Source organism: Lutzomyia longipalpis, chromosome 3 (genome assembly GCF_024334085.1).
Source record: "Lutzomyia longipalpis isolate SR_M1_2022 chromosome 3, ASM2433408v1".
In the NCBI taxonomy this organism is placed as follows: Eukaryota; Metazoa; Arthropoda; class Insecta; order Diptera; family Psychodidae; genus Lutzomyia; species Lutzomyia longipalpis.
This window is the reverse complement of record NC_074709.1, coordinates 28,507,004-28,530,406: the sequence shown is the minus strand read 5'-3', so window position 1 is coordinate 28,530,406 and position 23,403 is coordinate 28,507,004. Positions and strand designations below refer to the sequence as shown.

At 40.0% G+C, this 23,403-nt stretch overlaps 4 protein-coding genes across 7 annotated transcripts; 2 read left to right on the top strand and 2 right to left on the bottom strand.

Moving 5' to 3' along the window:
* Nucleotides 1-147: 147 nt before the first annotated feature.
* On the bottom strand, nucleotides 148-1,620 carry LOC129793652 (trafficking protein particle complex subunit 12). Its single transcript, XM_055833821.1, has 2 exons — nucleotides 513-1,620; nucleotides 148-432 (listed from the first exon to the last, which is right to left on the bottom strand). The coding sequence occupies exons 1-2, from the start codon at nucleotides 1,611-1,613 to the stop codon at nucleotides 175-177; spliced, it is 1,359 nt and encodes a 452-aa protein (XP_055689796.1). The 5' UTR covers nucleotides 1,614-1,620; the 3' UTR covers nucleotides 148-174.
* Nucleotides 1,621-1,677: 57 nt separating this feature from the next.
* On the top strand, nucleotides 1,678-8,153 carry LOC129793645 (uncharacterized protein CG5098). Of its 2 annotated transcripts, none has more exons than XM_055833813.1 (5): nucleotides 1,678-2,011; nucleotides 2,080-2,208; nucleotides 4,313-5,387; nucleotides 6,601-7,298; nucleotides 7,367-8,153. In XM_055833813.1, exons 1-5 carry the CDS (start codon nucleotides 1,928-1,930, stop codon nucleotides 7,751-7,753), a joined length of 2,373 nt encoding a protein of 790 aa, XP_055689788.1. In that variant the 5' UTR covers nucleotides 1,678-1,927; the 3' UTR covers nucleotides 7,754-8,153. The 2 variants fall into 2 exon arrangements, with proteins under 2 accessions (XP_055689788.1, XP_055689787.1); XM_055833812.1 differs by having other exon boundaries at nucleotides 1,680-2,011; nucleotides 4,310-5,387.
* A 466-nt stretch (nucleotides 8,154-8,619) lies between these two features.
* Nucleotides 8,620-18,120, top strand: LOC129793639 (DNA polymerase theta). Its single transcript, XM_055833802.1, has 4 exons — nucleotides 8,620-8,669; nucleotides 8,731-10,262; nucleotides 13,700-16,879; nucleotides 17,488-18,120. The coding sequence occupies exons 2-4, from the start codon at nucleotides 8,733-8,735 to the stop codon at nucleotides 18,118-18,120; spliced, it is 5,343 nt and encodes a 1,780-aa protein (XP_055689777.1). The 5' UTR covers nucleotides 8,620-8,669; nucleotides 8,731-8,732.
* Nucleotides 18,110-23,178, bottom strand: LOC129793668 (rhodanese domain-containing protein CG4456). 3 transcript variants are annotated; one of them, XM_055833840.1, is made up of 4 exons: nucleotides 22,940-23,178; nucleotides 21,429-21,593; nucleotides 20,242-20,407; nucleotides 18,110-18,249 (listed from the first exon to the last, which is right to left on the bottom strand). In XM_055833840.1, the coding sequence occupies exons 1-4, from the start codon at nucleotides 23,085-23,087 to the stop codon at nucleotides 18,180-18,182; spliced, it is 549 nt and encodes a 182-aa protein (XP_055689815.1). In that variant the 5' UTR covers nucleotides 23,088-23,178; the 3' UTR covers nucleotides 18,110-18,179. The 3 variants fall into 3 exon arrangements, with proteins under 3 accessions (XP_055689815.1, XP_055689816.1, XP_055689818.1); XM_055833841.1 differs by lacking the exon at nucleotides 20,242-20,407 and adding an exon at nucleotides 21,128-21,290 and having other exon boundaries at nucleotides 22,940-23,172; XM_055833843.1 differs by lacking the exon at nucleotides 20,242-20,407 and adding an exon at nucleotides 18,559-18,718 and having other exon boundaries at nucleotides 22,940-23,172.
* Nucleotides 23,179-23,403: the final 225 nt, after the last annotated feature.

Sequence of the window (23,403 nt, the reverse complement as noted above, 5' to 3'; positions counted from 1 at the left end):
TTATGGTTAATTCAAAAAATTTGAGGTTATGTGAAATTGTATTTGGAAAATTTTGCTTGCTCCAATGAATTTGTTTTTTTTTTTTTTTTTTTTTTTTTTTATTTTAAAGCTTTACGGCCCCAGCCTTTTCAAGCCACAAGGCCAGAATTTGTTTTTTGCAGAAAAAATAATTTATTAATTATTGGAATGGAGTTTGAGACAAACATCAATATTCATACAGATATCCCGGCGCTGCTTTGCAACCCTTTGGAGCTGGACAAGCTTCTTGGGGCGCGAAAAATTGGATTCCAATTCGTACAGAGTGCAGAGATTTATCAGGAAGTTCTCATTTATAGCCTGTTTGGGATTATTTTCCGTCATATTCTCATACGTTGCGATGGCTTCCTTCATCCTGCCCAGGTAGAGCAGACAAACAGCCACATTGTTTGAAATCTACGGGAGAAATGGGATTTATTAGCTTCTCCTGGATTCTGGGGATAGTTAACTTGAGGGGAAGGTAAGAAGCTCCTCACCATGGCATTAGTTGGCTGAAGGGATGAGGCTTTCTGGAAGCATTTCAGAGCTTCCTCAAAGTCATTCTGAGCCACATAAATTAATCCCTTGTCCACGCATTCCTGCACCTGAAACTCCTGGCTTGTGAGTCCGAGCTTCCGCATACTTGTCAGCTTCTTCTCCGCCATGAGGATGTCCCCGCATTGCAGGTAGATCTTGCCAGCGACTGAATAGAGTGCGCCAAGTTCCTCATTTGTCCAGCACTTCTCCTCAATGAGGGATTCAATGAAGTGATGCACCATGCTGAAGTTCTTCAGCATCAGGGCGCAATTGATGATGGAATGCTGCACACGGACACGACGTCTCCTCCAGAATTTCTCATTATTCTCCACACCTGTGCCCTGCATCACTCGCTCAATCTTCCTGCACGTATTCTCCATGGCTGTGAGACGATTGAGGGCAACATTGGCTGCTCCCAGGTACATCGGCAGCTCAGCCAGCAACAGGCGGAAGCTAAAGCTGCCCATGGATCCACGACGATTGGTGTACATTTCCGGGTAGAATTCGTAGTAAATGTCAGGGCGTGCCAGCTCCCCGAAGGCATCGGATTCCATCTGGCAGAGATCAAACATTCCCAACTTCACGAGAAGTGTGAAGCGCGTGAACCAGAGTTGCAGGGAATGAGGTGTGTGCTTTGCCGGCTGCCCCAGGCGGCCATAACCCTGCCCATAGATGGTCAGGAGGCGCCCTGTGAGATTCACAGCAGCCCTGAAGCAGCCTTCGTCAATTAACTTCCGCAATCCTCGTTCATCCTGCGTCACATCGTTGCACGTCAAACTGGGATTTTTCTTTGCCTCCTCCGGGCCAAAAGCCGTAGCGATGGCTTCCCGAACGGGATCTGCCAGATCTTCCGACGACAGCACACCTGGCATGGTGAGGAGTGGTGGAACTCCGGGCTCCTGCTCTGGGGGTTGCCACAAATCACGAATTTCATCAGCAACGGGGATTGCTTCGACATTCCCACGGAATCCCATTGATGAGGAATCCTCCACGGAGGGATTTGCGAGCATTTTGTCAAAAATACTCGGTTCTGTGCTGCTTCCAAAGTACTTTTCTGTCATTCTGGACAAGGAAACTCCTTCCCGGAATCAAACACACACATTAGGGTGTCCCTGCCGTTGCGCACAAGTTGGGACCACCGCGCGGGGGTAAAAAGAAAAAGAGAAAAAAAAGTAACAGCCGGCCATTTGCAGAATTTTGTCGTGCGGGATTTTCTTGAAGCCCAAACTTGACCCGCTGTAGCTCACTGTGGACACGAGCAAATCCCAAAAGTGCCCCCAATTGTTGTACATTACCCCGAGGTGGTGCTTGTGGTGGAATTAGGTGACGCAGCACACGACTGGGGCATCCGTGGGTGGGAGAAAATCATGGGAGCATGAGCGAAGGGAACGGTTCTGCAATGTCTGGTCCCCACGGACGCTTGGGACAGCCACCAAACACCTCATGGAATCACCTTCAGGTACGCAACTTCATGCCCACAGTGCTTCTGGTGGGGAGATTTGGCTGATTTTGCGGTTATTGTTGCAGGTCCCCTCGTACATTCCGCGGCAGCCGCAGCTGGCACACCTCTCTAATGAGCGCCCCATGACCTGGCATACGCCAACCCCGCCGCCCACAGACGCACTCTACTCCTTCATGGCAGCTAATCACAAGAACGTGAGTAAATTTCCACAGATTTTCCATCCTTTTCCCCGTTTTGGGGCTTGTGGGTGGTGCCTTTGTTTTGATTTGTTGCTTCCAAGCTTTTGGGATCACTCCCGTGGGCTCCTGGTCAATTTTCCTGGTATTCTTTGACTCCCTTGTGGGCTTCCTGAAAGCTTTTCTTGGAAAAGCTTGAAAACATTCAGGAAATTCTCTGAAAACCTATACCGTAAAATGGGGTGAATAGAATCAGTTTTCAAGTTCGGGAGGCTGTAACTAAAAAACTATTTGAGCTAGACCTATGAAACAAAAACAAAATTAAGGGTCTTCCCTTCTACTTTAAGGATACTATTTCACTTTTTCACTGTATGGTGCTCCTTTTCGTTAATTTAAAAAAAAATGATCCTGATTCAATTCACCCCAACCTTGGGGTGAATGGGATCACCTATTTTATTTGCGATTTTTACGTGGAAAATCACTAAATATTGCAAGAAAAAATCATTTTTAGTTAATTTAAATTTATTTTTTTAACTAGTTTAGCCGGGCTTTTTAAAAATCCTGTAAAAAGTCTTTTAAAACTCATTAAAAGTTTTAAAAGTTGTAAGAATTCGCGTAAAGAAAAAAATGCGAAGAAATTATTTTAAAACTTTTAAATACCTTAAAAATTCTTTAGAGGAAACGTTCAAAAGTTAACAGAATAACGAGTAAAAATCATTAAAATGTACTGGTAAGCTGACCAAGCTTACGGGAGCTGTGTTTCTTTCAGTGTACCAATTTTGTGAGAGCAAACTAGAACGCAAATTAATTTAAATACGCGCAAAGTCGGGAAAAGTTGAAAAGTCATACCCTAAGAAATCTTTAGAAGGCTATATCTCGAGAACGGATCCATAGATTTTCATAAATTTTTTTTTGTTTTAAAGGTCTCGAAGTCAGCTATAACATATCGAAAATTGAAAAAAATTTATGTCGCCATTTTCGAAAAATTCGAGTTCGAAATTTTCGAAAACTTTGTTTTCGATTTTAGCGCCTCTTGCGGTCATTTTTCGAAGTTGCAATGTTCTAGACATTTGTAGGGTTTCTCGAAACCTTTCATTTGCGCTTGAGTTGATCAAGATCGGACTTGTAGAACCCGAGATATGACATGCCAACTTTGGAAGGCTATATCTCGAGAACGGATCCATAGATTTTCTTCATTTTTGGCATGAAGCTAGATAATATGGTCAGCTACAACATATGAAAAAATGAAAAAAATTTATGTCGTCGTTTTCGAGATATTCATCGAAAACTAATCGAAAATTTTGTTTTTGATTTTTGGCCCCCTAGCGGTCACTTTTGAAACTTTGGATGTTCTAGAGAGTTGTAGGGTTTGTTGAGATCTTTCATTTGAACCCGGGTTGATCAAAATCGGTCAAGCCGTTTTCGAGTTATGGTCGATTTTCGATGAAAAATAGTGGCGGCCATATTGACTAAACGGCTTGACCGATTTTCGAAAATGAGGTATCGTTGGAAAGCTCTTGATGACCCCTACAACATATCAAAATTTCAGACCTCTAGCTATAATAGGGGCTGAGATATAGCGAAAACAAAATTTTGAGGTTATCCAAAATGGCGGACGGAGGGGTGGGGGGGTGGATTTGACTTCATAATCGGATTTCTTCAGGTCGATATTTAAACTTTGCCGTTTACCGCAAGTCTCTATCTATCACCGTTCTCTCGCAATTTAGCGTTGTACTACGGCCGGACGGACGGACGGACGGACGGACGGCCGGAAAAAAATTTTTTTGGCGCATACGTTTTTTGGAATGTGGGGACCCTAATTCGTGCTCATCCCAAGTTTGAGCCCGATCTGACGACTTTCGATTTTGCTCGGTACACAAAAGCTGTGTCTGAAAGAAACACAGCTAAAAAATGTCCTGAAGCCTTAAAACTTATTTAATACGCCTTAAAAGCCTTAAAATGATAAGAAAATGCTTAAAAAATTCCCTCAAAAACTCGCGTAAAAAACAAAAGAATCAGAAATCAAAGCAATCCATGCTTCCGTGACATTTGAAGGTTTTCCCGGATGTTCCTTCGATTTGGCATTTGAATTTAAACTGAACACACATTTCCTTTGCAGCAGCCCCTCGACTTGAATCCCATGATGCCGAATTTTGCATCAAATTCCGCCCCATTCAGCGGCACAATGGACCTCACGGTGGCCTCGTCTGTGCGCAACAGCACCTCCCCGCGGAATCTCCACTCACCCCCGCAGAAGCACGCGAATGTCTCGCCCAATCCCAGCGTCATCCAGACCGTGGGGAAGGAGAAGAATAATGGGGAGCTGGGTGGGGGGACGCTGTTTGTGCGCGATGCAAAGCAAATAAACAACGATGTGGCCAAATTGACGAGCATCACGGAGCCCGTGGAGTTGGTGAAGTTGGATCCGCAGCAGACGCTCTTTAAGAATCACGCACCCAAATGCAACAGCCCCGTTCAACCGCCGGCGGCTCCAATGCGTCAGAGTCCCGCCCCGAGTGTCTCACCGCCCGTTGTGAATCAGCCGAATGATCTGAGTTCGGCATCAACGGGCGCCAGTGATCTCCTCACACCGCCCCCACCGGCCGCCGCGGAGGTAGTTCAGGTGTCCCCGGCTACGGCTCAATCAGAGGATTCCGTGGATTCAAGTGGGGGCAGGAAGAGGCGCAAAAGGAAGCCCAATAAGACAACACGAATGGAGAATGAGCCAGAAGAGGAGCAGCAGCAGCAGCAGCAGGAAGTTGAACAGAGACCACCTGTGGGAACTCCTCCAGCTGCTGCAGTAGGTGTGCCATGCCCAGAGAAGGCTCCAGAGCCATCCGCCGCCACCGCCGTCGTTGACTCAGAACCGCGGGAAGTGACAGAGAGTCCGGGAAAGCGTGTGGATGCCACGAGCCCCAGGAGACGAAGCCGGAGAAAAGGGGCTGATGATGCAGAACCCGTTGAGACGATTGATATGATTGCAAATACGGAGGAAGCACCGCCGGCGGCTAAACAACCAGAAGAATCAAAGCAGCCGCCGCCACCGCCTGAAAAGACGCCGGAAAAGAGTCCGGAAGAGGGGCAGGAGAAGCCCCCACAGGAGAATGGCGAGAAGGTTCAGGAGGCAACAAATGCCAACTTCGATGAGGTGGAGAATAAACTCGAGCAGATGTTTGCAGGAATTGATGATCGGCCAAGTAAGTCCTCCATTTTTTTCTTTTATTATTTTGGAGATTTTATTTATAAAAGAAATTATTTAATTTTTTAAAGTTAGAAAAAAAATAAAAATAATTTTCAGAGCTTAAAAGTGTTTAAAAGTTTGATTTTAAATAATTAAAAATGATTTTAAAAAATTGATGGATATGAGAATATTTTCGAAAATTCAATTTAAACTTTTTTTTAAGTTTAAAAAATCTTTTTTTTTTTAATTTCGAAAAAATTATTTTAAGTAAAAATTTCGTTTTTTTTACTTTTAATTTCGAAATGAGAAAAAACATTTTTTTTTATTTTCGAACTTTAAATTTCGAAAAAGGCTGAGAAAATCATTTGAATGAAAATCTGTTTTGTATCGATAAATCTATCTTCGAAACTTTATTTACGAGCTATTAATCATCGAAGATTTCTTTTCGAATCTATAAATCTATCTCCGAAAAATTCCTTCTCAATGCATTAATCTATCTTCGAAGATTTCTTTTCGAATCTATAAATCTATCTTCGAAAATTGTGTTTTGAATGCATAAATCTATCTCTGAAAATTTGTTTTCGAATCTGTAAATCTTCGAAAATTTCTTTTCAAGCTGTAAATCAATCTTAGAAAATTCTTTTGAAAACTGAAAATCTATGTTCGAAAACTTCTTTTCGAATCTGGAAATTTAGCTTCGAAAAATTCCTTCTGAATACATAATTCTATCATTTCGAATATGGAAATCTATCTTCGAAAACTTCTCTTTCAATGCATAAATGTCTTCAAAAAAAATTTTTTTTTCGAATCTTTAAGTCTACAAAAATTTCCATCTGAATTCATAAGTCTATCTCCGAAAAATTCCTTCTCAATGCATAAATCTATCTTCGAAGATTTCTTTTCGAATCTATATAAATCTATCTTCGAAAATTTCTTTCTAATTTCATAAATCTATCTTCGAAAATTGTATTTTGAATGCATGAATCTATCTCCGAAAATTTCTTTTCGAATCAGTAAATCTTCGAAAATTTCTTTTCAAGCTGTAAATCAATCTTCGAAAATTCTTTTGAAAACTGAAAATCTATGTTCGAAAACTTCTTTTCGAATTTGGATCTTCGAAAATTTCCTTCTGAATACATAATTCTATCATTTCGAATATGGAAATCTATCTTCGAAAATTCGATATCGAAAAAATCGTAAAATGATCAATTTAAAATTTTTTTTCAAAGCTCTAACAATCAATTTGACCCCAATTGATGCGGCGGCTGTCTCAGCAGCAACGAGCAAGCCTGGCCCCAAACCGGGTGGCCGGAAGCGTGCCCTGTCAATCGATGTGGACATAATGAGGCCCAAAAGGAAACGGGGCCGAAAGCCGGGAGCCACGAATAAGGCCGCCGCCGCGGCTGCTGGAGACAAAGCCAGCGGTGGGGTGAAGCGGAAAAAGGGACGACCAAAGGCAGGGGCTGCCAGTGAAGTCACCACAGTGGCTGAGACACCTTCACTGCCAGCTATGCCACGCTTTCGGGGTCCCTTTGTGCAGGTCCGGGCATCAGGGGTTGTGTCGGTGATCAATACGCCGCAGACGGAGGATGATGGGGAGCGCAAGGGGCGCCTCCATAGCCATGCAAACAGTGAGAGGCGCAAAATCCGGGGGCTGCACGTGAGTACGTTGAGCACAAAGTACGACGCCGACACGACGGATGCAACGTGGATGTGTGTCTTTTGCAAATTTGGACCGCACAAAATGGGTCTGGGGGATCTCTTTGGGCCCTACACCGTCTCAACCACGTGCGAGGAGTTCCAGCTGAGTCAGATGGAGCCCACAATGGATGAGTTTAAGAGTAAACGCACGAAAGCCACAATGGTGCAGAGGAAGCCCCATTGTTTGCCAGCTGTGGCCGCTGGGGATGCTCCAGGGGCGTCAACGGTGAGTATCCGTCAAGGAAGAGAGAGAGAGAAAAGAGTTATGAGAAATTGTTTTTCATTTGGAAACAGTCTGGGGGGAGTCAGAAGAAGAAGAAGAAGCAGGATGTGGCTGCAGTTCCGGACATTTTTGCCGGAATGGGACGCCTGAGTGAGGAAGCGCTGGAGGTGTGGCTGCATGAGGATTGTATCGTGTGGGCACCGGGTGTGTACATTGTGGGGGCGCGTCTTGTGGGGCTGGAAGCGGCTGTGTGGGGGAGTACGCGGCATTCGTGCGTGCTGTGCACGAAAAATGGGGCAACTCTCGGGTGCCTGGAGCGTGGCTGTGGCGACATGATTCACCTCCCGTGCGCACGGCAGAGCAACTGGAGCCTCCGTGATGATGACTTCAAGAGCCATTGTTCCCATCACGTACCCCGGGCCCCCGCAGATGGGGCCCGCGTCAATGGGCAGGCCTAGGAGTGGAGGAGACGAAGAAAAAATTGTGAATAGTGACAAACAGACATTACTTAAATATTTTTAAATTATTCTCATTGGACGCAAAGAAAGCGAAGATATTCCGTAACAAAAAAAAAATACTTTAAAAAAATCTCTAGAAACTTGTGTGAAAATTATCAGAAAAGCTGGGGGAAAGATCAGAAAAAAAAGAATCGAATAATTGAGATTTTCTTCCGGACTGACGGGGCATTTTTCTCATGGAAGGGAAATGCGTGTAAGATTTTCCTTTTGGGGGAGAATTATTTTGTATTTGTACACTGATTAGTTGTTTAGGAATGTAAGGGGGAGAGTCAGCTGCAAAGGGCCGCCGGAAATCTTGGCTCTGGGGATCTAATTCAAAAATAAAAAAAGCTCCTGTAAATAGTTACTCTATAGTGAAGTATCGTTGTCTATAAAAGCAAAAATAATTCATTTTGAGAATTAAAGAGGAGACTTCAGCATAGAAAACACAAAAAAGCATTTTTTTTCTTTGCATTTGGGAGCATAATTATGCATAAAAATTGGGGGGAAAAGGCGTAAAAAAGTTCCCACGGAGGAATTTTGAGGTTATGTGGGTGGATTGCGGTCGGGTTTGAGTTTTCGATCTTCAGCAGTTTCTCAAACACAATATTGTCTGCAACGTTTCGAAGGTTTTATTCCTTCCTCATCAGGCAGGTAATTGAATTGGAAAACTTTGTAAAGAAAAAATAAAAATCTGAGAGGCCAACGTTCAAGGGCGCATTTGAAAATACTTTGAGGTTATGTTTCGCAGCGGTTGAGGAAATTCGTTGAATCGGTTGAAACATAACCTCAAAAATGTATTGAATTTTGAAAATATCTGAGAAGGTTGGTAGCCCTGCTGCTGAAACCGGCCGGCAACGTCCAACTACATTCACAGGTAATTTTCCTCCAATTTTCTCGCATTTTCCTCCCCCTGATTCACTTCCTGGCCATTTCAGGGATGGCAAACTTCTCGGATTCTTTCAATTTAAGCTTAGAGACAATAAGAAAGCTTGAGAATTTGCCCGTAAATCCACCTCAAACGCAGGGACGTCGTTTGACGCGTTCTAAAACACAAAATTTCCCTCAAGGAAGCACCCAAGGACTCTCAGGGGATTGGGAATCAGATGAAGAATGCGTTGAGGCATCACCAAACAATTCTCTGCAGCAGAATGCATCAAAATTACGAAGGAAGCAAAGAAAAGTCATCCGGAAGAATAAGTCTGACAGTGTTCTGGGGAAGTATGCTGCGAATCCTCCTGTCCAGAAGTCAAATGCGACTCAATTGGATGTCACAATGCTGGAGCAACTACTGGAAACGGTTGAGGAAGATGAAAGTCCCAGAAAACGCGGAAAATCTACAGAAAAGAAACATCAAGATGAAGGAATGGAAGCAATCTTGGAAATGCCAATCTCGAGTGAAGATCTCGTGGGGATTGAATTCAGTGATTGGGAAACCTCAAACATCTTCAGGGCGAGTCAAAAACCTCCTCAGGAAGAAGAAATAAATGAGATCTCCAAGCATCCGGAAGTTCAGGAGGATTTAAACGTGGACAGTGTGAGTTTTGTAGCCAGTCAAGTTCCTGACAAGGAAATAAAAGCTCATCGGAAGGAAGTTTCGCAAATGATTAAGGATTTCTACACGGAGGAAGACTCCTTTATGCCTCTCTGCACTCAGGGGATGTCACAAATGTCTTTCCGGAAGCATGAGAAAACCCTCCTGGAGGCTACAAAACTCCCCTCACAGGATGCCCTCAAAGCTCCAGCCACAGATGCGAAATTCTTATCTTCTTGGGGACTTCCGGAAGCAATTCTCACTGCTTATGCGAAGAAGGGGATAAAGGAAATGTTCCAGTGGCAGGTGGAATGCCTGTCAAATCGTCGTACCCTCCTCGAGGGGGAGAATCTCGTCTACAGTGCCCCCACATCAGCCGGGAAGACACTCGTGAGTGAGATTTTGATGATAAAAACCATCCTGGAGCGACAGAAGAAGGCAATTCTCATTCTTCCCTTCATCTCCGTCGTGCGGGAGAAGATGCTGTATCTGAGGGATCTCCTGGCACCAGCTGGTATTCGTGTGGAGGGATTTTTCGGTGGCTACGCACCCCCGGGGGGCTTTGAAAGCTGCCACGTAGCTGTGTGTACCATTGAGAAGGCCAACAGCATCTTCAATCGACTCCTGGAGCAGCAAAATGTCTCCCAAGTGGGCATTGTTGTCGTGGATGAGATTCACTTGATCTCTGACCCCAATAGGGGGTACATCTTGGAGCTGCTCCTGGCCAAAATTCTCTACACGTGCAGGAAAATGGATTTCAGCGTTCAGGTGATTGGGATGTCAGCCACATTGCCCAATCTGGAGCTTCTCTGTCGTTGGCTCTCAGCTGAATTCTATCACACAGACTTCCGCCCAGTGGAGCTCAGGGAGATGATCAAAATTGGCCCAAAGATTCTCTCAAATCGCATGGAGGAGATCCGCGTGCTGGACATCAAGGTAAGTCTCTTTGAAAGATTTTTTTTAAAAGGATTTTTGGGACTTGAAGGATTTGTGGGAATTAGTAAAAGTTTTAAAGGAGTATTTAAGAATTTTTCATTACAGAAATCTTTATAAATTTGATTGGATATTTTGTAACGAGAAAAAGGAATTAGTGAAGGGATTTATGCCCAAGGAGCACGCCGGCGACTCTAGCCATTTTGGATAACCATACACCTATCCATATGGTGTCAACTCACGGAGTGTGCCACGACTGAAGTACAATTTCTAATATTTTGAAGAATTAAAAATATTTGGCAATTTTTTTTGATTAGTTTTAGATAATATATGATGGATCAGATGTATTCAGATTAAAATAATTGTAAATTATCTAAAATTAACAAAATCAGTCGTGATCAGTCTGCTCCACGCCTCAATTTTGGTGCCAACACAGAGTCGTGGCTACGCGTGAATTTTGGTTCCAACAAAAATCGGAGTTTACGCCTAAATTTTGGTGCCAACACAGAGTCGTGGCTACGCGTGAATTTTGGTACCAACACAGAGTCGTAGCTACGCCTCAATTTTGGTACCAACACAGAGTCGTGGCTACGCGTGAATTTTGGATCCAAAAAATTTAGAGATTACGGCTCAACGTTGGTTCCAAAATACAGGCGTGGCACGCGTGAATTTTGGTTTTAAAATATCAGAACACGTGGTTTTATAATAATCATAAAATATTCAAATCATTTTCAGAGTATTAATCCATAATTAATATTTTATTGATAGTTTTCTAAATTTATGTTAAAATTTAATCAAATTATGAATTTATGATGTGTTTTAAAATAATTTTTTTATCTTTACCTATTCTTGGATGTATCCGGGAAGATGTTCTCCGGACAAGCTACGGACTGTAAACAATCCGAAATCTTTGATAAATTACAATTTTTCGCAAAAGATAGACAAAAGAAATCATTGAAACATATTTTAAGGATTAAATTGAGTATCATTGAACATAATTTTATGCTCTTTTTGGTACCAAAATCGCTATTTATTAGGATTTTCTTGAAATTAAATAATTTTGGAAGGATTGTTTATGTGATTCTGTCATTTTTTGGGTATGACCACCCTATTTTTAGAAAACATGATTCAAAATTTAACTAAAAAGCCACCCAAATAATATAAAGAATTATTAGTTTAAAGGAAATATAAAAACTATTCTTTTAATACCAACATAAAAACACTATCGCATTTCGCAAAAATGTCATTATTAATTTAATGAATTTAATATAATCATTTGATTTGAATAATTATAAAGTTTCCTAATATTAGGTACAAATATTTTTAATTATTTTTACCTACATAAGATTTAGTTAGCAAATGGGTCCGGTAATAAAAACTAGATATCTACCTGATTGTTCTTAGAATTCCATTGAAAAAGTTTTAAAACATGTAATTCTTTTACAATATGAGAGATACTTCTTGGACTTTTCGAAGAATTAGCAATTAGCATTAGCATATTTTTCGAGGGAACAATAATGCAGCTTAAAGAAAAGACCTCCCAATTTCAGGTAGATTTTTAATAATTCTGATTTTTTTTTCAATTATCATTTTTAATGCTGAATACAAGATGTGTTTCCCAATGATTTCTTAGAGCAAATGCGTCAGCAACATAAAAAATGCTCTTATGTGCTGAAGAAAATTGTACTGAAATGCAAAGCTTTTTCATGTATTCGACGAATGGTTGTCCTTTTGAGGTTATTTTCAGCTACACGTGGCATGGATATTTTATAAAAGTTTATTTATTGAAAACTAAAGCGATTTATGCCATTTTAATAATGTTTCTAGCATAAGAAACATAATGCAATGTTGTATTAAATAAGCATAATGATGTGGGTATAATTTGATTTTTTTTAATTGTCTAATTTTTCAAAGAAATATTAATTTTTATGAAATGAGAAGGTCATTTATGACTCTTCTAATCTATATCCTATCTGAAAATCAATCTCGCATATGTTTTTCACGCGTGAAAACGCGTGAATTTTTCTTTGTGAATATTATTGCCAAGACGAGGTATTTTTGCCAAAGTACATCTCCATGAAATTTGGCCATTTGCCTCCCGGTGAGGCAAAATAGAAAAGGGAACACTATTGTAAAAGGAGAGCATTAGGTAGAGAAAATAATGTGTTTGAGAGAAAGAAAGATAAGTGAGAGGGAAAGAGAAAAAAAATGTCAAAAATTTTGCCTACATGTAGGAGTTTTTTCAGTCGTGGCAGAGGCTGTTTCCAGACACCATACGGATATCCCTATGGTATTCCCTAATTTAGGCGTAAAATTTTACCTGCTATGGAGCCACGACCCGATTTTGGGTACCAAATTTTTCCCAATACCATCATATATGGTGCACCATACGGTGCCTGAGCGGGAATCCCGCGCGGAATACATTTTGGCCGAAATGGAATACGGCCGGGAACCGCCGTGCTCTTTGGGATGGGATTTGTAAGATTTGTGGGAATTTAAGAAAATTTTCAAAGGAAAATTTAAATATTATGTAACGAATAAATGGAATTACTAAAGAGACTTAGAGGATTTATGAAACTCTTAATTTGTTTTAATTATAAAATAACAATATTTGAAATAAGAAATTCTCATTTAAAAATTTTCCTAAATTCCCACAAATCCCAAAATTTGTTAAATAACCTAACATGAAAACAATTAAAAATAGCTTTATAAACTTTATGAAATTACTTATTAAACTTATGGGTTTTTCGGTATTTGAAGTACTTGAAGTATTTGCAATTCAAATTTTTATTGAAAATTCTTTTTAAGATTCCTTTAATTTTCAAATATTTTAAAATCTAAAGAACTGCCGGCCTTAATAAAATTTCTAATGAATAATTAAGAGTATATTTATTGGAATTGTAGGATTTATAGGACTTCTGGTATTTGGGATAATTTTTTAAACTTTATTTTCTAAATTCCTTAAAATATTTCTCTGAATTTTAAACGCTTTTTAATCCCAGGAATTGAAGGCTTTGAAAAAAAAAACTTAAGAAATATTTGTGGGAATTATAGGACTTTTGGTTTTTTTTTAAATTAAAGTTTGTAAATTCTTTAAAATATAATTCCTTGGAATTTAATAATTATTCAAAATATCAGGAATTGCTGAATTTTAAATAAGAAATAATTGAATATTTAACAGAATATTTGTGGGAATTGTGGGATTTATAGGACTTGCAGTATTTGGAGTATTAAGTTTTTAATTTTGTAAATTCCCTTAGTGATTGTTTTTGAACTTTATTGCCCCAAAAATTCAGGAATTGGAGGATTTGAGAGTCAATTTTACAAATATTCATGGGAATTGTGGGATTTATAGGACTTAAAGGAGATTTTTAAGTCCTTCAATTAATTTTCTCACAAATCCCTCAAATAAATCCTCATCGAGCGCTTCCTTCTCATAGGGATTTTCAGAGATCTGCTCCCTCAGGGATCAGGACAATGTTGGCCAGCTGGTGCTGGAGACCATTTGCGAGGGATGTGGTGTTATTATTTTCTGCCCATCGAAGGATTGGTGTGAGAAACTCTGCCTCAATGTGGCGGAAATGATTTACAAGGTGGGCAGGACAAGTGGCTCCCTTGGGGCAAAGATTCGTGAAACAATTAATCGGGATGGGATTGAATCCCTTCGGGAGGAACTCCTGGCATGTCCAACAGGTTTGGATGAGGTGTTAGCCAAATGTATTGGGTATGCTTGTGCCTTCCATCATGCTGGGCTGACGATGGAGGAGAGGGACGCGATTGAGGGGGGCTTCCGGATGGGAGCTCTTCGTGTCTTAGTGGCCACGAGTACGCTGAGTTCGGGCGTTAATCTTCCAGCGAGGCGTGTTATTGTGCGCACGCCGATGTTTGGGAGGCAGATGATGAATCCACTGACTTATCGGCAGATGATTGGTCGGGCGGGAAGAACGGGGAAGGACACACTGGGGGAAGCAATCCTGGTTTGTGATGAAGTTAATGTGAAGGCGGGAAAAGAGCTCCTGACGCGAGAACTTGAACCGATTTCATCTTGTTTAGATGTGAGACATGCAGGGAATTTACGGAGAGCCCTGCTGGAGATTGTGGCTTCGGGAATGGCCACATCCCGGCGTGATTTGCACCTCTTCTTCACGTGTACACTGATTTGGGCGGAAAAAGGGGAAGTTTCGATTAATTTGAGTGTGAAGAATTCCCCAGAGAGGAAGAAAAATAAGCCCAGAGGGAGTTCAGAGGAGGAGGAGGAGGAGAATGATGACAGTGTCCAGGAAAGTGTAGACTTCCTGCTTCGCTATGAATTCCTCCGGAGGCAAGTATGTGAGGAGAGCGGTGAGGAAGTCCTTTTGCCAACGCGTTTAGGTTATGCTTGCCTGGCTTCCTCAATTCCTCCATCCGATGGATTCCTCTTATTCTCTGAACTTCAAAAATCCCGCCAATGCTTTGTCCTTGAATCCGAACTCCATGCTGTCTACCTCGTGACGCCGTTCACAGTGTGCCAACAACTTCCGGAAATTGATTGGCTGCACTTCCTGGACTTGTGGGAACATCTTCCGGCAACAATGAGGCGTGTTGGGGAGCTCGTGGGCGTCCGGGATGCTTTCCTGGTGCGAGCAATGCGCACAAAAGCCCTCGATGAGAAGGCCCTGCAGATTCACAAGAGATTCTACACAGCCCTGGCGCTTCAGGAGCTAATCAGTGAGGTCCCAATAGGGGCTGTTGCTGCCAAGTACAAATGCCCGCGGGGGCTTCTTCAGAGTCTCCAACAGATGGCGGCGTCTTTCGCGGCAATTGTGGCTGCCTTCTGCGCAGCCCTCAATTGGCAACTTCTCGCCATGATTGTCTCCCAATTCCGCGAGAGACTCTTCTTCGGGATTCATCGGGATCTTGTGGATCTCATGAGGGCGCCCAGTCTCAATGCAAAACGCGCCAGGGCGCTCTTTGGGGCTGGAATTGAGACTCTTCTCGCCCTGGCACGGATGGGGACAACCCAGCTGGCTAAAATCCTTCACGATGCTGCTTCTTTTGACACGGAAGCTCAGCGGGATGGTGAAGCAGATCACGAGGCGCGTGAGAGGAACATCCTCCGGAAGATTTGCATCACAGGCCAGAGAGATTTGTCCATTGAGGAAGCCGCCAGGGAGATAAGAGCAGAAGCCAGGAGGATACTCGAGGAGGAAATGGGTGGGAGGATTAATTGGGAAGATGAAGTAGAGCAGGAACAACCGGAAGATGTTCCAGAGATGACAGAGAGCTTCCGGAAAGTGCAGACCCAGCAAAGCCAGCAAATAAACTCCAGCATTGATGAGATTCCTTGTTCACAGTCACCAGCAGCTATGGAAGCATCCAAGAAGATACAAAAGACACAAATGTCCCGAATTCTACGCTCGAGTACAGCCAGGAAATCCCTGAAAATCCTCCACATTTGCAAGGATGAGAAATCCTTCCGGGAGTTTTCCCAGAGGCTCGAAAACAGCCCGGAAATTGCTTTAGCATTGATGCTGGAGAAGAAACAGGAGAGATCAAAGAAAATTGGGGCAAAACTTTTAGCAAAGGAGGAGAACTCAAAAGAGGAGCCCCGAGAGAACTTCCGGATTGATCAGGAAACAATCCTAGCGGGTCTGGCTGTCACTTGCAATGGGAAGGAAGTAGCTGTGATTGAATTGGGTCAAAGAAGTCTCTTTGGAGAGATGAGGAAGCTCATTTGGAGGATCTTCAACAGAGAGAATCTCCTGATTCACGCGTGGGAAGTGAGAGAGAAGCTAAAACTCCTGGCAAGATTCATTCCGGAAGTTCTGGACACAAAGGCAGCTTTTGCGGATCCTCAAATTGCAAATTGGCTTCTTCAGCCCGATGAAGCAACTACGAGCTTCCACAGGATTGTCATGCTGCACTGTCCGGACATGGAAGCTCTCCTGGCACAACCAGAAGCAGAAGAAACATCTGGAGAAGCCCAGAGCACCGCAGAATGCGCAATAGTCTACAATCTCAGAGCGCTTTCGACGAAACTCGTGGCTCTGGGTGATGGGAAGCTCCTCAGAGTATTCCGGGAACTGGAAATGCCCATTCAGGTGCAACTCTTCCGCATGGAAGTTGCAGGATTCCCAGCCAATCCCACGGAGATGGAGAAATCCGTTGCTGAATGTCAGGAGAAGATGGAGCAGCTGGAGAAGAAGATCTTCACCCTACACGGGAGGAAATTTAATATTTCTTCCTCGCGTAGTGTGGCCAAAATCCTTGGGATTCAGAAGGAAAAGGGGAAATTAACAACAAACAAAGGAGTCCTGGAGAAGCTCGGAAGTCCCCTAGCGCACCTAATTGCTCAGCATAGAACATTAACGGCTGTCTTCGTGAAAGTCCTCCAACCACTGGCGAGGAGTATTCAGGGAAGCCGAATTCACGGCACGAGCTTCTCACTGACGCAAACCGGAAGGATAACAATGCATGAACCGAACCTGCAGACCGTTGCGAAGGATTTTCTCCTCGATCTGGGCGATGGGGATAAGCAAATTCTCTCCTGCAGGAAGGTTTTTGCCCCAGGAAGTGGCCAGAGGCTTGTCTCAGCGGATTTCTGCCAGCTTGAACTGAGAATTCTCATTCATTTCGCTCAGGTAAGAAGAAATATTTTTTTATGAAAAACTAATTTAATTTTTTGAATTTGCGATGATTTTGAGTTGTTTCATGATTTTAGCGAGTTTTTCTTGATTGAGGTTATGTCTGAAAAAGGACGCCAAAATTCGCCATATTTAATGGTAATTTCGTGGTTTATTTGCTCCTTTGGCTTCCTCGGAATGAATGAAAATAATGCTAAAAAAAATATTTTGTGGATTAAAAGACGATATTAAAGTTTTATAGATATTTAAAAAATTAATTAAAACAAAGAATATGAATTTTTAAATTCTTAACAAATAAAATTTTTTATAGAAAATGGCTTTTAAATTTTAATTCTTTCAAAAGTGAGGTTATGTCTGCAAAACGACGCTTCAAATCGCCATCTTAGATGTTTTTCCTTTTTTTTTATTAAAAATTAAATTTCTTTGGCTCAAAATTCTTCAAATCAAATTAAAATCAATAAAAAAGAACAAAAAATAAAATAAAAACTCAAAAATCTTAAATAAATTCCAAGAAATCATTAAAAAGCAAAATTAATTTCTCAATTTTCCATTAAAAGAAATCTCCAAAAAACCTTTCAGAATTTTTTATTATTATCCTTTCGCAGGATCCAATCCTGATTCAAATAATTAAATCCGATTGCGACATTTTCCGTGCTGTCGCAGCACGTTGGAGTGGAATTGCCGAGGCCAAAATCACCCCAAAGATGCGCAATGATGCCAAACAGATTTGCTATGGAATAATCTACGGAATGGGGGCCAGGACTTTAGCGGAGATTCTCAAGATTGACGAAGCGAGCGCCCGGGAGCACATTGAGGGCTTCTACAGCGTCTACCCGGCCATCAGGGCATTCAGTGAGCGTACCGTGAAGGAGGCACGCGTCAAGGGTTTCGTGGAGACATTAGCAGGTAGGAGACGTTTTCTTGAGAATATTTCCAGCCCCGAAGCTGCCCTGAGAGCTCAAGCTGAGCGTCAAGCTGTCAATAGTATGATTCAGGGTTCAGCAGCTGATGTTGCCAAGAAAGCCCTTCTGGCTGTTGCTGGGAAATCCCCCAAAGAAGCCCAATTTATCCTTCATCTCCACGATGAGTTGATCTTTGAGGTTCCCGAGGAGAAAGTCCCGGAATTCGGGATGATCCTCCGGGACGCCATGGAGGGTTGCATGAAGCTCAGCATTCCGCTGCGTGTGAAGGTGAAAAGTGGCCCAAATTGGGCAGAAATGAGTGAAATTTTGCTCTAAAATGCATTTTATTCATCAACAACTTCTCTTCACAAAATTCCCGCCATTCTCGGGATTTATTACTTTTGCGGATTCGGGAGGTTCTCCTTCTCTGCCCACTCTGTCCAGGATCCTTTGTAGTTCTTGGCACTGCACGGAAAAATCATTGATTAGAAGATTTTTTTTTAAGATTTGTTTTAAAGCAATTTTATAGTGAATAATTTGTACAATTTTGCATGAAAAATAAAGTTTTTATCAAGCATGAAAAAATACGTTAATTTAAAAAAAAAAGAAAAGCCATGCAGAGACATAAAAAAGCATAAATATGTATTATGTTGCGTGTTATCCTCCACCACAAAAACAAAGAAAATTTTCTTAATTTTTTTTTGTTAAAGAGAAGGGGAGGAAAAGTAGCAGAAAAAGGTGCAGGAAGTTCGTTTTTTTTTAATTTCTTCATACTTTGTATATCCCAGGGCAACAGCTATATCATGCGCTTTCCCTGCCCGACCACCTAGGCGACAGTGAAAGATCACTTCCTGCTCCTTGGTCGGCTTATCACGTCCGTATTTCACCTTAAAGTCCTCACTGGACATTTTGAGACTCTCCTCCACGGAATTTACTACAAAAAAATTCAAAAATTTTCCAACAGAACTAGAAAAAAGTTTTACTTCAACGCTTAAAATTAAACAAAAAGTAAAATATTTAAACTAATTCAAGGTGTGTAAAAAGTACACTGATATTGAACGAAAAAAATAAACTATTCAGTTACACTGTAAAAAATAAAGATTTCTGGTAAATCTGAGAAATTTTTTAAAACGAAAAAAAATGATAGAATTCATGTTTCTCATTAAAAACTATTCGCAAAAATATTTATTTGCAGTTTAAAATTGATAAAATTGAATAAAATTAGTAAATTAGTACATGTACTAAAATCTTCTTTTTTAATCTAGTAGATAAAATTACATCTCATAGAAAAAAAAGTAAAATCAAATAGTTTTCTTAATGCGGAATTTATTGTCTTTTGGACGTTTTCTTCTTTGTAAATTTCCTTTGTGCTTGTACTAAAATTTTAGAGGTTATGATTTTTAACAGAACAAAAAAATCTTAATTTTGATTTTTACAAGTAACTAAGGGATGGTCACGTTATTTTGGAAACTCTACAGGAACAAAATGGCCAAAATGTGAGAATTTCAAATAATTTTTTTGAGCACAAAAATTTCTTTTTCTAAATCGAAATTACTGAAATCTCATCAATATTTGGCCATTTAACAAGAGTGCAAGCAAATTTCGAATTTTTGGTTTCAAAATTGGCTTGAAAATCGCCCTTGAAAGTCCCCGAGTTTCCAAAATAACGTGACCATCCCTTAATAGAAAATTATCACGGAGGAATCTCTTATAACGTGCTAGATTTTTAAATAAGTTTTCAATTTAGAACATCTTTAGAACAGCTTATTCTAAGATTATTGAATCAAATTTATGAATCTAAAGTTGAAAAATTTGTGAAAGATTTTTTTGCTCCGTTTAATTTTTGCTTAATTATATTTAAATTTAGTTCGGCGGGCTGTACTAATTTTATGTATTAAAATAAGTACAAGAGTTCGGTACTAAATTTATTAAATTAAATTTTTCACTGAACAATGAATTGTGGAAAAGGCATAATTATTAAATTAAAGTTTCATAGAATTCTTTATCGTGTACTAAACTATTTAAATGATTTAATAAATTTATATTATTTTAGTTCATAAATCAGCTTGTTTAGAACTAATTTATAGTAGATAAATATTTTCTTTAATAAAGAATATTTTCTAAATATTTCTCTCAATTTCCCAACAATTTCTCTTCTATTGAAATTTTAGTACAAATTCTTTATGAATTCTTGGTGTTCTTCCAAAATTCTTTTCTCGAGAATTTCTTTCAATTTTTGTGGAGTGAAGGAAATCTGATATATGTAGTGTGAGTTTTTTTTGTTTAACTTAAAGCGTTTTTTTAACCCAGCAAATGAAACAACAATAAATTAAAAAATTCTCTCCAATTTGGTTAGTCAAAAGCGGAACAAGTCAGTCCAAAGCCAAACGTTTAACGGAAAATTTATTAAGGATTTTATTTTGCAAGAAAAAATGAAAAGAATGAATTTTTATTTACTTGCGGTAGCCCATTTGAGTGACCGCATCGGCGGCTTTTCCGCTGCGAACACCGATTTTGCACATAAAAATAATTTGGGACTCCTTTGCTGGCTTCTCCCGGCCAAAGCGCCCCCGGAAGTCCTCATTTGAGGTTTCATCCGAAAAAATTGTCTGCACTTGTCCCACTTTTGGTGAAACCCAAAAATTAAAAATTAAAAAAAATGGAAGCCAACTGATTGAAATATTTTCTAATTGAATAAATTTGAATTTTTAGGGGAGATTGGGGTTGTTCCCCCCGAAAATTCAGAAAATGTTCAGAAAACCTTCGAAAAATCTCAATAAAAATTCTCAAAAACGAACCCATTCTATCTCCAAAGTCTCACCCAACTAATAAATAAATAATAAATAACAAAATCTTCAACAACAAATATTTGGTGAAAAATACGAAAAAATATGAATAAAATGTCGGAGCTGCAAAAAGACCCAATTTAAGCAATTATTGAGATAAAAAGAAGCGCGGATGATAACGATAAAATTTATTAGAAGTCCTCTGAAGGTGGTTTTGTTGATTTTCCCGGAAGAACAAAGAGATAATGAAGCACAATTGAGATTACAAAAAAAAACTCTTCAAAGAAGCCAAAAAAATGCTCAAAAATGATATTTTTTGCTTCTTTATTGAGAAAAAATGAAGAAAAGTGAAAAAAAAATCGATTTTTAAGTATAAAATTTTCACGTTGAAATGAGTAAAACGGTTAGTCACGAAAGCCAATTCTATTGAATCTTTAATGAAAAGATTCAACGCGCGATTAATGACCTTGATGAAGCACTTTCTGCAGCTCTAACGCCAATAATAATGAATGTGGGAGCCCAAGAAAAGAATAAAATTTATTTTCAATATCAAGTACTTTTTAAAGCCAAGCCTTTCGGCAAGTTCCATAGCCCGGGCAGCTCGATCTCCGGAGCGACAGGTGAAAATGACGATGGTATCGAGTTCGGGTTTGGGGCCCCCAAAGTAAAATTTGAAATCCTTCGGTTTGGTATTTGCGAGAGCCTTCTCGAGTCTTTCCGCTTCATTGATTTGGGAGGAAAGTTATTTGATTTGTTTTTTGTGTGAAAAGGAAGTAAGGGGTTGCAGTTACCGGAAGAATTCCAGGAAAACTCACTTCAAAAAAGACTCAAAAAAGTAAATCTAGAAAGGAAACTTACATGGAATATTGATGGACGTGGGAATGGATCCCGTCTCAAGCAGCTCATGTGGCTCCCTGACATCAATGAGAAGTTTCTCCGGATGATTGCAGAGATCCTTGACTTCCTCATAGGTGGCAATCTTCATACTTTCACTTGAGAAATTCCTGGCTGAACTGCACGAACCTACACACACGGAGAACGTGAAGGGGAATGACAAACGGAATTACTTTTCTGTCTGTTTATCGCCAATTTATCTCCCCGGCAACGCGTCTGACCATACATATGGGGAAGGAAGTCGGTTAAGCAGAAAGGCCGGAGAGTAAAAAGCGGGAGATTTAAAATGATCAGAAGTTCAGCAGAAACTAAAATTTTGGGAATATCTGCTTCAGAAATCGAGATATAGATGAGGGGATGAAGGGAAAAGAATCTTGTAAAATTGTTCTCTAATAAAAATTATTAAAAAACAAACGCTAAGTCTTTAAAAATTAAAAAGTCTTTCAGATAACTTGAAAGGTAACACATTTCATTCCATTGGACGTCTAAATAAATGGTTATTGTGTTAAAATTTAGAACTTTAACCTTAAATAGGTACTTGATGGTTGTTTTCTTGACGTAGTTTGTTTAGCTTTTTTGGTGGGAGCTGAGGTGCTCTCTCCGGGGGCGTCAAGACGCCCCCGGAGAGAGCACCTCAGCTCCCACCAAAAAAGTTAAATAGGTACTCTTTTTGTGCCATTGTTTTTACTCAATTGTCTCATTTGTCGCATTAAAAGTTTTTTCTTTAATTTTCAAAGCTTTAGAAAAATATTTTGTTCAAATTTTCTTAATTTTCAATAAATAAATCCTTAAAATTTTTCTCAAAATGCCTAAAATCGGCAAAGTTTAAAATCAAATAATCTTATTCTAGTCATGGCGTCCTTTTAGGCGTCTTAAGAAACGCCATCTTGGATATTCTGCTAGAGGAATATTTTTTCTTCCTTTCAAATCAATTTTGTAGCTCTTCTGTTTCCTATTTAATAAAATTCCTCTTTAAACTTTAAGTTCTTAGAGAGTATCACATGATTATTCAACAAATTAGCACTTGAATGAGTTTCTATTGATCTAATCGAGGATCTCATCTTGACCACGATAAGCACACAAAACGTTCAATTTTGATTACTTATCAAAATATTATTCAAGATGCAATCAATAGGGGAATTTTGGGCAATTTTAATCTATTTTAAAATCCTAAACAGCCTAAACAAAATAAATGAATTTCCTTACAATTAAATATTTTAAGTCCTTCAAAATTGACCCGAATGGCCCCACTTTACTCTATAAAAAATTTCTGCAAGAAAATCTTCCAATTTCCCCACCTTGAGATGAAAATTTTATCAATAAAAATGACGTCGATAGAAACGTGAGGGAAAACCCCCAAAAAACACAATAACACCCCAAATTCACGATTAATTGTGGAAGATTAATTAATAATCTTGCAAAATAATTCAAGAATTTGGTGGAAAATAAATTAATTTGTGGGGAAAATCTCATACCTTTGGGCAGGAGGAAATTCAGTTGGGTTTTAGGGAAATTCGCTAATTCCCGGTGGGAGGTTGTTGATGCGGCGCGCACTGTAGCCCCAAAGGCCCCACTGATAACCCGACTGCACCCACCGCAGCGTCTTATCACTAAACTCAGCATTTTTGCACACAAAATTTTGCTCTAAAGTCCAAATGAAAAGTTCCCCAAAGGCGAGCCGAAAAATGGAAGACACGGACTACTTGAATTTCCCAATGGAGGGGAAGTGCTAGAACAAACTTTCCCGCCTCCTATTTGAAAATTTATTTTAAAATTAAATTTTTTCGCGGGAAACTAACTTGATTTTCAAAAGAATTCATATTTTATGGAAAAACTTTGAATTTTTTATGGATTTTCATTTCAAAAAAATTCAAAATGTTAAGATTTTCACAAAAACTGCAAGAAATCTTCATGAAAGTGCATGAATTATTTTGACAAC